This window comes from Condylura cristata, unplaced genomic scaffold (assembly GCF_000260355.1).
Source record: "Condylura cristata isolate star-nosed mole 26May11 unplaced genomic scaffold, ConCri1.0 scaffold00034, whole genome shotgun sequence".
Taxonomy (NCBI): domain Eukaryota; kingdom Metazoa; phylum Chordata; class Mammalia; order Eulipotyphla; family Talpidae; genus Condylura; species Condylura cristata.
Genome location: NW_004567135.1, coordinates 13,441,985 through 13,456,463, shown reverse-complemented (window position 1 = coordinate 13,456,463; position 14,479 = coordinate 13,441,985). Strand labels below are relative to the sequence as shown.

The following is a 14,479-nucleotide window of genomic DNA, read 5'->3' as shown; positions in this document are numbered from 1 at the left end:
CTTCCTGCTGTGACTGTAGAGATGGTTGGAGCTGCAGCAGCTACTTTGTGACATGGGGGCAAGCCAAGAGAATCACAGAGATGCCATCTTTGACAGTGCCTCGCTGCTAAACTAAAGCCTTTGGTTGCCTCACACTTCTCATATGAAGGAAAAACCTCTATAATATAACCAAACCAAATTTAACTAACGAGACCAACTTGAACTTTGTTAAGGATCCTGGACTGTGCTAAACATACTAGATTGGTTATTTGATTTCATTGACTTACTATTTATTCCTTTGGGTATCATATTCCATCTTCCAGATTCTGGAAATTTCTTTGAATTATGATTCTTTCACTCAAATTACTGGATAGATGCATCTGAGTAGGTGTGAGTCTTTATCTCTAAATCACACACAGTATTGTAAACCAAGGTTATCACAATACAGAAATATGGAGCATAAAAAAATTATGGTACTCCAGAGTTTTGTTAAAGTATTTTATAGTAATTTATCACTTAAAACATGACCAAGCGCCCTCCCTGGTGGCGAATGGGTTAAAGCACAGCACTGAGAAGCTAAAGCCACTTCCGCATGAGTTTGATCCCCAGCCCCAGAGGTGACCCACAAGGCGTGGCAGACCTCTCCTGACCCGCCCAGTGTGCCCCTCAGCAGTGTGCTTCCTCAGTCGGCCTGTTCTGCTCCCACTCTGTCTCTGTGAGTCCTCTCACCGCCCCTGTACCTCTGGCCTGTACTCCAGTTCTGTATGCATAAATACATAAATCTTTGAAAACACTGGCCAACTTAGGGTTAAGCAGGGCCATCTGGTCCACTAGCTTAGACAGCTTCCCTGGATGGGGTTGTTGATCCAGCTCTGAATATGCCTAGTTGTGGTGCAGTAAATCCACGTAGGCTTCTTCATCTTATGCTCAAGAAATTCATGAAATGCCTTGGTCTAATTTGAAACAAAAATTACTCTACTCCAGGAGTATCCTGACGCACTAGCTATGTTAAGGGGAAGGCTGTCCTGAAGGAACCCTGCAGTTTTGTGGACTCCACCCCCTACTCCAGCTTTCTGGACTCCACCTCCTACTCCAGTGACTGGAAACTACAACTCCCAGCAGTACTAGGGAGAGAACTGTGAGGACACAAGTGCAGAGCTCAGCAGGAATTCTGGGACACTGGGGGATAAATAGGGCGCCATTTTGCCCACCCCTCTTTCTCGGTTGGGAAACAGCTTGTGGGACTGCGTGACTCTGGGCTTTCAGTTAGTTACCAGAGCTCCAAGTCAGCCCAGCAGGTAAGATATTCCAGTTACTTTGTCTCTCTCTCTTTCCTTGGGTTGTTCGTTTTCCTTTCCCTTTTTGTAAATAAACCCATTATTGACCCTTTTGTGTGTGTCTACAGTACAACTGAATTTTAAGCGCGCGGGTGAGGCCCTTTAACAGCTAGACCGCCTGCCCAAGAGATCAACAGTGAGGAGTACGTGGTGGGATGAGTTCTGTCTTGGCTTCATCTTACACCAGCCTAGGCCAGGCCAGCCCATCCCATCCCTCCATTCCAGTGGACATGGGCTGTTGAGAACCGGGACCCCTGAAAGGTGGGGGGGGGAGAATACAGGAGTCTGTGGATTTTACTGTCCAAATCTTTGTAGTCAAATTGGCTTCCTCTGGGATGCTTTTCCCAGTTGAATCAAGAGGCCAGCATAGCGAGCTGCTTCTCCTGTTCTCCTCAAGGAGTCTTTCTGGAGCCACAGCTGTTGCTGCTTGGCAGGGCCTGTTGCCTTTTTGAAAACCCCAAACTTCCTACCAGTCTTTGCTCTAAAAGCCCTTTGGGTCCTGAGAGCTGGGGATCTCTCTGTTCAATGCAGAGCTTCCCTGGGGAGGGGCCTGTCTGCCAAGTAGGGGCAACTGGTTTGAAGCCAGAGAGACCAGCTGGCTTCTTTGGGTCCCTTTGGCCAGCACACCGACACCGCAGTGCTCCTTGCCCATGGTTCAGGATCGTTCTGCAGCTCAAGTCTTCTTTCTCAGGTTTCATGAGCCACTATGGCGTCCTTAATAAATTGTTTGCTTTTGCTGATGCTGGTTCATTGTCTGTTATTTACAATGAGCTGAAAGGCAGGGTATAACCTGTGGTTCCCAGGTGACTTAGCAGCATCTGCTGGACTCTGAGGGCACTGCTTGTCAGCCAAAAAGCAAGGAGCCTGCTTTTCCTAGAGGGAGCTGGCAGGCCCATGGAGGGGAGGGGAGGTAATGGCGTTCAGATCCTGACAGTGAGCTGCTAGTCTCACTTCAGCTTCTCCAACTCTTGACTGGTATCTGTTGGTCTCCACTACTAAGAGTCCTGGGCTCAGCTGGACAAGAGCAGACACTGATTTCTTCATCTTCCCTCTGTGTGTCTGCAAGTTGCAGCCTGTTTTTGCTGTCCCCGACTTTACATCCATCTGCCCTTCCTTGTGGCCAGCAAGTGCCAGTATCAGATGCAGAGACAGTACAGTCTTCTAGATACTACTAACCAGCTCAGGGGCTGTGTAAGTTCAAATTCATGTGCATTTGATATTTAATACTCTGTTTTTTATTAAACCCTGGTGGGCATGCAGCAACCAACAATAGTAACTGGCAGCACATTAACTGAGCACGTGCTGTGCACCAGGGACCAGGCTCTAGGTGCTGGAGGAATAGCAGCTAATGAAGCGAAGCCCTGTCATCACGGAGCTCAGGTTTCTGTTGCAGCCAAATGTTGCAGGGAGAGTCCTGGGTTCGAGTCCTGGCTTTTCTCTTCTTCTTTTTTTGAGATTTACTCTATTTATTTATGCATATAAGGGCTGGGGTAGAGGCTAGAAGTGAAGGGGTGGAAGTGATAGGATTCACCAGAGACAGAGTGGGAAGAAGAAAAGGCAGATTGCCTGAGCCATATGGGTCAGCGTCTGGGTAGGGATCGAGCTACTGCTTCAGTGGCTGCTGATAGCTTCAGAGTGCTAAGACTTCACCCCCCCCACCAGCAGCACCCAGGCCCTGGCACCAACTTTATTAACAGTTGTGTGAACAAAATTGTGGAAATAATTTACTAGTGAATTCTTCATTAGTAAAGTAAGGAGACTGATTTTTCAACCCACTTCTCATATAAAAGCAGCTAGAGTGAACATCAGTTCAAAGATATTTGAAAATAGCTGAAAAATTAATTAAAGAAGCAAAAAACAAAAAACAAAACAAACCAAAACCCCCCCCAAAAAACTCAGGAGCAAAAACTAAAAAGCCAAAACTAATATTGTCATAGTCTTTTATTATGTATCAAATTGTCTTCAACATAAGTTACAATCTGATTAAATTTGATAGATATTTTTTTTAACCTATTTAAAGACAAAAAAATTCTCTTTATATACAGTATCTTGTGTCTAGAGCCTAGCAAATATAGTACCTTTCATTGCAGGACTTTTGCTTAATATAATAAGGAAAAACAACCAACCAAAAAAAAAAAATATATAAACCAAAGCAAACCAACTCCCAAAATCCCTCAACTACAATTATCCATATGAAAAAAGCATTACAAAGACAAACATAAAATAACATTTTTTTTTCTTGGTTTAGAAATGCAGAGTGAATACTAAAATTAGTGGCAAAAAAAAAAAAAAAATCCCCAAAACAACCCACCCCCAAAACAAAAATAAAATAAAATTCCCACCCCCCAAGAAAATAGCTAACAGTCTTCAGGGGTGCGGTCTCCTGCTCAGGGTTACCAGCTGACTCTAGACCATCTCCCGGTTCCTGCGGATGGCACAGCACAGGATCATGCTGAAGATCATGCCAAATATCTGCAAGACAGAAGGACGGTGAGGAGCTCGGTGGTGGTGCCGGGGGAGGCCCAGGGGGCAGAGAGGGGTCTCTCGGGCCAAGACACATGCTAGGAGAATGGTGTCAGCGGCCACCGGACTCAAAGACCCTGACACAGGCGATGTGGTCAGACAACGGGAAGCTTCTCGGACTCATGGAGGCTGAGAGCCAGCGGGTACTTGCTAACCACGCTGCAGAGGCTACTTCCCTAGAGAACCCTGGGGTGAAACAAACAGGCTAAAAATGTGATTGAACGTTCAAGTTCCAGATACTCCAATAGGTCACAGAGGCTAGCACTTCTGCTTTTGCGTTTGTGTACGTGTGCACTTTATATTTTATTTGGAAAGGAATTGTTAGGCCTCTGAACACTGCTTCAAGAACATTTCTTAGACACAGGTGAGGAGTGCAAAGACCACTTGGAAAAGAAGCAATTCTCTTCTGGGACAGTTATGCCAGACCCCTCCAGGCTTCTCATCACGCCCTCACGGGGAAAGACATGATGACCCAGGGAAGGTGTTGGTCTGTGATGATTTTTCAGGGCTGATGATTTGAAACCTCCCTGCTTCCTTCTGGCTGTCCACCTTTGGGTGCCTTTCACACTGCCCAGGGGTGTGGAACAGTTCACATCCAGGTAGCTTTCACTGAATTACTTTCTTGGGGACAAGAAAATCTGTGCCTGCGGAACACATGTTCTGAAGATGATCCCAGGATACATTTCAGGTCTGGGTGCTTCACAGCCTCACTACTGCTTATATTTTTGCCTGCAACTTAGTGGCTAAGAGAACACATTGGAGCCCCACTGAGTTCAAATTCAGGAGCTCAGAATTAAGCTCAGACCCACTTAATCTCCATCTCTCTGTTCCCGAGTCTGTAAAGTCGGGGTTCCGAATAGGTCCCGTCTCGGGGGCGCTAAGGAGGGAAGGAGTGGTGGGCATGCAGCACTTAGGCAGGGCCTGGCCAGAGCAGGCCCACTCCCTTCCACGTCCCGACACTCACCATCACCACCGCAATCCCGATGCCCACTGCGCCGATGATGTGGAATTTGTTGTCGAAGATCTCTTTGATGGCCTCAGGGCAGGACTTGGGGGCAAACCAAGACCCAGGTCAGACTAAGCCCCACTCCAGCTACCCCACATTCCCCCCACATCCCCCATTTCACACCGGCATCACTGGTGGTGTCAGAGGAAGGGCCAGGAAAGGCCAGGTGTCTTGGCTGGTGGATGGAAAGGAGACCCGTGGCCAAAGAGGGGTGGGTGGTGGGTCACTAAAATTTGGGCAAGAAATCAGGGCGGAACAGGGCTCAGCTCCTGCTTTGGGGTCTCTTTCTTATTTGGCTGTAGGGTTACTTGTTGTTATTCTGGCGTTTGGACATGAGCTCTAGTTTGCAATCATGAGCTGTTTCCAAGTCTGGAGAGCAGGCGTGCAGGTGCCAGGGCAAATCTATCCCTGAGAGGCCTTGGGTGGGAGGGAGGCAGTGGATGTGGCAGCAGGCAGCTTAGCTGCTGAGTGACTACAGGCCGCAGGAAGAACGCAGGCTCTGACCTTTCTTTTGCTGCCCTTGGGGAAACAGAGGTCGCAGGGCAGGAAAGAGAGGTGGCGACCATATTCATGAAGCCCCTACACTGTCCTGCTAGAACAAGACCTCACCTCTGCCCTGACGGATGTGCCCAGAGCATCAGCCCTGCAACCTGTTCACAGGCTTACCTTTACCGAAAAGCTTTCCGCAATATTCTTTTCGGGGCAGATATCGGAGATAAATTGTTCCAGTGCTCCACTCATACCACAGCATTTCAACTGCAGAGAGGGCAGGGGTAGGGATGAGAGAAATGTCAACTGCAGCTGAATAGAGGCGCATGGAGGTGGCTGCAGGGGTCTGGGCAGGCACGACTCACCGCAGCGTGCAGTTTTTTCAGTGTTTCCCGCTGGGCCTCGTCCTTGTTTTTCAGCTTATTGTAGGTGTCCCTGTAAAAGTCCTGGATTTGCTTGATCACCTAGGATGGACAGACAAACAGCAGTGGAGAAGGCCTTTTCGTGAACCAATGTCACCTGTCCATCCGACTTAGGCCTGGCGAATGTCACTGGGAAGATGGAAGCCACCAGGTGAGGTTTCTGCTCCCAGGGCCTCGGGCCTCCCACCCACCCTCTGCCCTTACACAGTGTTGGGAGAGCAACTTTGCAGGAAGCACCAGCCGTCTGTCACAATAGAGCAGAGGAAACAGCACTACAGCACTGACCACAACTCCTCAGCGGACCAGTCCCTGCCTCCCACTATTCCCCTCAAACACGCTCTCTTGTTCAGAGTTAGGTCAGTGTCCCCTTTCCCAGGAAAGATTCCCACCCTGGACATCTGAAACCACAGAGGGCTTCTGGCTAGAAATCACTTCTGTGACACTTATCAGATGCATGTCTCTCTCCCACACTAGAGGGCAAATTTCCTTGTTGAGGGGGACACAGCTCTCGAAGACCCTGGAGAGGGTCTGGCACAGCACTAGGCTGATGGTGGGATATCCAGATAATGTGAAGGAGCAAGGGTGCCCAGCCACAGGAGACACACACACACACACACACACACACAGTGACTCTCCTGGGCTTCCATGTGCCAGCCCTGTTCAGTGAGCTGGACACAGTGGCTGGCATCAGGCAGCTTGGGGGAGCATAAACACTCCCATTCTCTGCCCCTGCCTGCTCATATCCTGACGGGCATGTGGCAGCGTGGTGACATGAGATGCAAGCCTGCTGCTTGAAAGCTGACCCAAGTGACCAGCCAGGACATCAGCCTCCAATGCTCAACCCCCAACTCCAGGCAGCACAGCAGGTGCCAAGGCGCTTTACGGGGGGAAAAACCTACCTCATCTTTGTGGGAGTATCCCCAGATGGCCGCAGCTATTTCAATGGCAAATATCACCAAGAGGAAGCCGAAGAACTGGAAGGCGAAGAGGGGGTGGAGTGAGAGACAATCCCAGTCTCAGCCAACAAAAAAAAAAATCAAAGTGTATTTTGAGGAACAAGGAAGAATGACAACTCTCTGGGGACTGGGCACCGGGTGGATTCGTTGTTTACAGAACTGTGAGAACTAAGCCCAGGCAGGGAGTGAATGGTGTGGAAGGAAGGACAGGATGGACCTCAGAGCTAGTAGCACGGAGGTATTAATGATGAAGAGTCAGTCAGTGATAAAATACCATTGCTCACTCACAAAACTCAGAGATCTGAGGATAAAAAGGAAGTGAACACGCTCTGGAGTCTGAGGAAACTGAAACAAGAAGAGACGGCAAAGGAAGGAAGCTGTGGTACCTTTTCAGGGGAAAAGAAGCCATTGTGGGCCTCCAAAAAAGGAGAAAACAAAGTTCTGGCATCTAGGGCCTGAGGAAAGTGATAAGAGAGATGGGACCCAGAAGGGAAGAGGAGCGAGGCATGGCCGCAGGGAAGGAGACAAGATGGCTGCCGGGCTAGGAGGCTGGAGCGCTGAGTCACCACCAGGAAGGCTGAGCATAGCTCGTGCCCTTGGGTACTCTCTTCACCCCATTCCACCCCATCTGTTGTATGGATGTGGACCCCAAGATCTTAGGGGCACAACCCCAGGAATCAGAGTGACCGTGGGGGAACACAGAGGGGTCACTCACCAATCCCAGCATGCACTGGGACTCTTGTATGGCTCCACAGCAGCCCAGGAAGCCCACCAGCATCATGAGGGCACCAGCGCCAATCAGAATGTAAACTCCTGCAGGGAGAGCAGAGAGGGCGAGGCCCGGAGATGTTAGAGTGGGAGCTCAGACACTCCCCGCGATTCCGTTTCCGGCTACGAGATGCTGTGGATGGGAAGAAGTGTCTGTCCTTATAAACAGCCTCCACCACATCTGCTCTGTAGTCTCCTTCCCATTAGTCTCTCTTCTAGGCCCTAGCTCTAGCAAGCCTAAACTCGTGTCTTAACCCTTAGTCTCGAAGACGTCCATCATCCCATCATCTAGGTGCATGTGGACCCTCCAAAGTCTACTCTGGACACAAACTGGTCCAGGCTGTCCAGCTGTTATCAGCAAGATGACTCCATGTACGCTTGTTAACGCACACCCTCCAAACCTGGGCTAATTTCCTGCAACTCTGATGCGCCTCCCACTGGACTCCACCTGTAGGAAGGGACGGCGTGGGCAGGCCTGGTAGTCGTGCACTCCCTCAGACATGCATGGTCTGGGGGCATCTCTGTTTGATTTTTGAGGGAAGTCTCCCCACTGCTGCCTGGTGGCAGTCAGGCACGGGGGTAGGAGTACCCAAGGACACACGCTGGCAAAGGTTCTGGAGTACAGAATGCAGGCCTGGGTCTCAGGTGAGCCTACCGGGTGATCTTGGGTAAGACCACCTCTCTCTGGGTCTCAATTTCCTTTTCAGTGAAATGAGGTTGGTTGCTTAGGACATTTGAGAAGACCCCTTAGAACATTCTAGAAATCTTGTAATTGCAATTTAGTTACTTCAGATTAGGGGTCCTGGGTGGAGGATCCTCCTGGTGAAAGGGAAGGTGGGTGATACGTTTCTAAGCTCTCATGATTAATGTGTAGGTGGCCTGTGACTTCAGCTCCTGCTGTGCCCGACTGGATGGGGTGGGCCTGCAGCACACTGGCCAAGGCATCCCACACTCCCCAAGGGGAACACCCAGAGGGGCCCATCCTGTGGCTATGTCCCTAAGAAGTCACAGCTCATGGACTCGGCTCCCCCAATGGGCCCCAGTGCCATGTTGAGCCCAGAACACGTGAGGACCCGTGGCCAGTCACTTCATCTCTCTGTGCAAATTTTCTGCCTGCAAAGTGGGGATGGCCACCATGCCGATGGCCCCCAGGACACAGTGGGTGGTGACAGTTCTTAAGAAGCAGTGACGAAGGACATATACTGGCTGCTCCTCCCTGCTGGCCTCCCTTCCAGGGACCAAGGAGACTGGAAGTAGGGGTTGAAAGTAAGCGGGCATCTGGGAGGTGACCCTATAATGCACAACACCCCAGCACACTGCAGTGAGAACCTCGGTGTCACAGTGACTTCACTGTCTCACATCTGTCCCCTCAGTGCAGGGCTGGGCCTGGGAGGCCACAAACTGGGCAGTCAGCCTGTGGATGAGGCTCACGGGCGGCCAGAGCAGAGTGCACACAAGGGAGCATTTGTCCGTCTCCCCTTTCCCCCCACATCTGTCGTGATGTCAAATCACGTGGGTTTGCTGGCAAACCCTGCAGCTGCATGAATATGGGCATTGTTCCTGCACACACCCAGCCTAGACTGGGCAAGGGGACAAATGTGGCTTGTCCTCCAGTCAGGTCCCATCCTTCTGGGCAGTGCAATACCATGGGACCACAGACTCAGGGCGGCAGTGCAGCCTGGGCGTGTGGGGCTGGGGGCGGCCTCCCTCAGGGCTGAACGAAGGCAGAAAATGGCCCTGATTTCTCTCCTTACATCTCTGCAAGACAGCAAAGGCTGAGATCCCAGCTGGGACTCTGGTCTGAGTCCCAGAACAGAGAGTGAATAAATAGAGCGTATTAAGAGATCAAAAGGATTTACAAACACATGAAATAGAGTCAGTGGGGAAGAACAGACGGACATGTTTTCTCAAAGTCCAGATCACAGATCATAAACCCTGTTAACTGTGGCAGATCAGGGAGGTGGGTCGGCGGCAAGGCAAGTGAGCTACGAAAGGTAAAAGCACTTCCCAGGCACTGAGGCAACGTTCTCCTTAATGGGCCTCTCGGTTAGTATTAAATATTCATTCCAGGACTCAGCAGACAAGATTTGAGCACAAAGGATCTTGCTGGCTTTCAATCTTGCTCGGACAGCTGCAGATCCGCCCGTCGGACTCACTCTTCAGCAGGGGAGGAAGAAGGGCATGTCCCCGGCAGCTGCTGAGGGGGTTAGGATTTAGCAGCAGGCCCGAAGCTATGGGAGGGTGGGGTGCTCACCTAGACGCAGCCCCCCTAGAAGCCACACAGGGCTTAGGCCACTGCCTGTAAGGGCCATCCAGGGCTCCCCACCGCAAAGGCCCCCCCCAGCCAACATTCAGGCCTGTTAGCCTGCTGATAGGTGACAAAGCATTCTCCTTTATAAAATAAGTGAATGTTAGCTTTCTGTCTGACTCATGGAAAAAGTTATTCGTCATGGAGCCTTCTCTAGGATGACTGTATTAATTTGCTTAAGGACTGTTTATTTTGCTTTTTTCAGACTGACATTATAGGCTGAGTCCAAAAAAAAAAAAAAAAAAAAAAAACACAAACCAGGATTTGGTGTAGCAGCAGACAGAATATGCCAGGGAGTCTTTACTCAAGAAATGGAGTGTTCCTGTTCAACCTATTTATCACAGGGGTGGACACATCAGCCTCCTGTCCCTGCCCCACCCCCAACTGGCAAACAGCACTGGCCACTCCTGTTTGTGTGGACAAAATCTGGTCCAACTTCTGGGCCCCCATTTGCTCAGGACAGTTTCTTATCTCCAACAACTTAATCTGGGGTTCAAAGGGCCCCTAACTTTGGTTGGGTTAGTGTTCTTGGTTGCTGTGTCCCGTGATGGCTGATCTTGTGAGTGAGTGACACAGTTGACTCTGTTTGCCAGACGCAGGGAGGTGCGGGTGTGAGCCCTGCCAGTTTCATGGGGAACAGCAGACACAGGAGGAAATAAGGAGCTCACTGAGGGAAAAGGCCGCACTTCCCGGAACTCACCAGGCGTCCTGCCAGGGAGTAGGTGGGGTGGACACCTGAAACTCCCAACTGGCGCCCCCAGGTGCCCCATCGTGTCTGTGGACATACTGACAGGCCGAATCTCCAGGGGCCTGAACTGAGAGACAGCCCGTATGAGGCCGTCAGCTGTTCTGGACTCTCTGCATGCTGGTCTCAATGTTGGGAAGTTTTTTCCCCACTTGAGTGCCTAGCTGGGAATGCTTTCTCTGCTTTGAAAGTGGGGGGCCCTTCCCTGGGTCTTCTAGGTCTTCTGGAGCTTCGGCTGCACGGTCAGGCTGTGTTGGAGGCTGCTCTAGAGAGGGTTAGAGCCCCGGTGCGGGGGACAGTCACTCCCTGATGTTGACACACGGGCTGGGGCATAGCTGAAGGGCCATGGGTCAAGGCAAAGGCTGGCTTCACAGCCAGGGGGTTGGGGAGCCCAAGGAAGAAGGCTCCTGGGAGGGTGATAATTATTCAGTCTCCCCAAGAGCTCAGTGGAGTGCTGGGTCCAGCCGGACCCAAGTGGTCATTTAACTGACTGAAGTTTTGGTGGTGTTTGCCTAAGCCCGGTTTCCTGGGTTTCTGCAAACAGAACAAAGTTTTCAAAGCTCAGCTTTTTTGTAGGAAGGGGATTCAGCCACAAAGGGTCCAGTTCCTCTGCTGGAGCTAGGGGGGCAGTGGCCACTGGCCCCCACCTAGGGATTGCTGTTACTTCCGAGTGTGTGTTCATGTCACCCTCCGGTCACCTCAGAGGGCCCTGCGATGACATGGGGGGGCCTGAGTCCCGCGGGGGGACTACTCCAAGTGCACTCACCCACCCCTCCCTGCCACCCTGCACGGCTCTCCCTTGCTCATCTTCCGGCTCGGGTCACCAGCGCTGGGGTTTCTCTGCCCAGACTACGATTTGGGTAAAGTCAAAAGGCCAGGAGAGTCTGCAAGCTGCCCTGCCCAGGAGGGACGTTCGTCAGTGGAGACTGACTGCCTTTTGAGAACAAGCTTGGCGAAGTGATTAAACCTCTCTAGGCCTCCATGTCTTCATCTAGGAGAAGGCAATCATTCCATGTACCTTGAAGAGTGACAAGGGTTAGATGGACATATAGTAATATGTGCAGACAGGGGGTTCAAAATATGTCCTCCCCCCAATTCCACCCACTTATCGCGAGATCTATCCCTTTCACATCTAACAATACACTGAATGAGCCCAAGTCCTAGATAACAAAAGATGGAAATGGGGCGTTTGAGATAGTCCCGGCCCGGCGGAGCCAGGCGCCCTTCAGGGAACCATGGCAGACAGCCCGGGGGAGGCCGGGCCCTCTTTTTGGACAACTGCCGAGACAGATGCCACCTGCTTCCAGATTTCTCTCCCGAGGAGGGGTCACGGCTCTCTGGTATGATGCGACGTGGAGGGCTCGAGTCTTCCCTTAGCATTCCAGGCCTGCAGACTCACACCCACAGATGCTGTTGCTACAACAATCCAGGGCACTATGGAAACCGGCTCCTTAAAACTCTGCGTGGGGCCCTTCCTGGTGGCGCAATGGCTTGGGACACAGCACTGGAAGCTGGCGGCGGCTGCCTCGGTGTGGGTTCGATACCAGCCGCAGAGGTGACCCACATGGCGCGGCAGACCTTTCCTGACACGCCCGCTGCTCCCCTCAGCAGTGTACTTTGTAGATCTGCCTGTTCTGCTCCCCGCTCTGTCTGGTGAATCCTTTCACAGCCCCCGCACCTCTGGCCTGTACCCCAGTTCTATATGCATAAATAAATAAATCTTAACAAACAAAAACCCAAAACCCTGTGTGAGTAGTTTAAAAAAAAAAAAAAACAACAACAACCATACATTGTGTTTTTCTTCCCCTCATTTTCTTTATCACAATAGGGAGACTACCCTAAAGAACCCCAACCACCAACACATGGTAAAAGTCGACCAGCTATCCACAGGGCCCAGCCGTCATGTGACTGTCCAGTTCACTCCAGGCTGGCCTCTGGGAGGCAGGATGGGCGGGCGGTGTGGCTGGCTAGTCATCACCCTCTTTCTGAGGGCCTGGGTGATAACCCACTACAGACTGTTTTCTGTCGTTTTATAAAAATAACTTCTTTGGTGGGTGGGAAGGAAGTGACCATACTTACTCTTTGAGCCTGATGACAGGACAGCATCTTCCTAAAAATAGGGTGCTTCTTATGTTTCTCGAAAATGAAACATTTCCTTATCCCCAAACTAGGTAGGCAGGAGAGCCACCCACAGAGCGTGTGTGCTACTTCGGAAACGGGGGAAGTGCCTTCCACAGGCCTCGTGCTCACAGGACGAGATAGCGGGGAAGGGGCAGAGGGAGGAGGAGCCGAGGAGCCAGCATGCAGAGGGTGCCCGCTAAGTGTAATGTGGTCTGCACGGCTGGAAAGCTTTGCTGTGAGCGAAAGCACCTTAGAGAACAAGAGACGTGAAGCACCCAAGGCCTGTCCATCAGCGTCAGGGACGAACGGCTGGCACCTCTTCGCCTCTCTTCATTGGGACTGGAGATCCTTCCAGGAGGGAGGTCTTGGGGTCTCAAAGTCTCGCTCTGAACAGTGGGGGACCATCACCTCTCCTTTTTCTGGCACCGTGAATCGCCAGGACGAAGTGGTTAAATTAATAATGGGAACGTTAAAGCCTAAAGACATGAAACTGAGGGGACCCGGGATGAGAACAGAGGAACCCTCAAAGGCAGCCGCCACTCTGGCAGAGCCAAAGTCACATCAGAGAATGGTCAAAATGCCAGACTTAGTCAGCATGAAAGAAAAATCCCATCAGTCAAATGCAAATTCACGGGCACACTCCACACAGGCACGCTTGTAAAGGGCCGTGGCTGACCAGCGGGGTCAGGCAAAGGCTGAGTCCTTGAATTAGCACAGATCCTCCTCCCTTGAAGGAAGCCCCGCGTCTCCCTGCCTCACCTGTGTAGAAGCTGGAATGATTATCTTCTTGCTCGAAGATGCTCTTGGTCTGAGAGTCAAATCGCAGCCATAGTCCAATGGCGAGGACTGCAATCCCAGCGAGCTGAAAGACAGACAAAATGAGGGCTTAGTCCAGACCACCACAGGAGCTCAGAGCTGAAGGGTGAGACTTGCAAAGGACTTTGGCACCCTCCTTGGTGTCTGTCTCTCACCATGCACCTGCAAGTTGGGAATAAACCATTACCTATCACAGTGGTGATAGATAATGAACAATAGAATTATGAGCAATAGAATACTATGCAGCAGTGAATATGGATGACCGGTAGCTTTATGCAATCCTGTGAAGGCCTCTCATGATGCTAAACCAAAGATGCAAAAGCTGCAGAACACACTTAAAAATGACTATTCTCCTTATAGTGCATAAGTGATAAAAGAAAAGAAAAAGGTGATTATCGTAAAGTTAAGTGAGTGGTGACCTGGAGGGGGAGGGAGGAGTTCCCTGTAATGGAAAAGCACTTAGAGGGGTAATCTAGGGCGCTGGCAATGTTCTAGCTTTTGACTTGGGTGGTGGTGACAGGGACATTTCATTTCATGATTCTTTAAACTGTGTATCTACCATACAATAAAAATATGTAAAAGTCGCCTAACGTGCCAATGAAGGCATCTGGGATTCCTCATCAAACCATGCGGCTCAGTAAAGGGACACATCAGAATGTCTCCTAAACAGTCACCTCTGGTCCTTTCCCCCTTTCACACAGGGGATACTTATATACAGACCAGCCTGCATCCTCACAAGTGACCCCAACGAGCATCAGACAAGAAACTTCCAAACCACCTTCCGATGGCATGAGTTGATGCCGATCCCATTTTATAGATGGGCAAGCTGTGGACCCTTAAGGCTCCTTTCCTCATAAGGGACAGAACTGAGTGCCCACTCCTGGCCTGGCGCTGATGAACCACGTGCCTCTTGCCAAGCTCCCATCCCCACCGCCTCATCACCCCCCATGCCAGCTGAGCTCCTCGCTGCTGGTACCAGGGCTCACTGGGAGGTGACTCACAGGCTGCA

General features: G+C 51.0%; 1 protein-coding gene across 1 annotated transcript in view; it reads right to left on the bottom strand.

Moving 5' to 3' along the window:
- Positions 1-3,239: 3,239 nt before the first annotated feature.
- The window catches only part of CD9 (CD9 molecule), a 30,230-nt gene continuing 18,990 nt past the window's right edge, over positions 3,240-14,479 (bottom strand). Inside the window, exons 2-8 of the mRNA XM_004692867.2 lie at positions 13,414-13,516; positions 7,428-7,525; positions 6,656-6,730; positions 5,700-5,798; positions 5,512-5,601; positions 4,804-4,887; positions 3,240-3,788 (exon numbers count right to left, since the gene is read on the bottom strand). Coding sequence (XP_004692924.1) covers positions 3,723-3,788; positions 4,804-4,887; positions 5,512-5,601; positions 5,700-5,798; positions 6,656-6,730; positions 7,428-7,525; positions 13,414-13,516 — 615 coding nt within the window. The 3' untranslated portion in view covers positions 3,240-3,722. The remainder of the gene's footprint in view (positions 3,789-4,803; positions 4,888-5,511; positions 5,602-5,699; positions 5,799-6,655; positions 6,731-7,427; positions 7,526-13,413; positions 13,517-14,479) is intronic.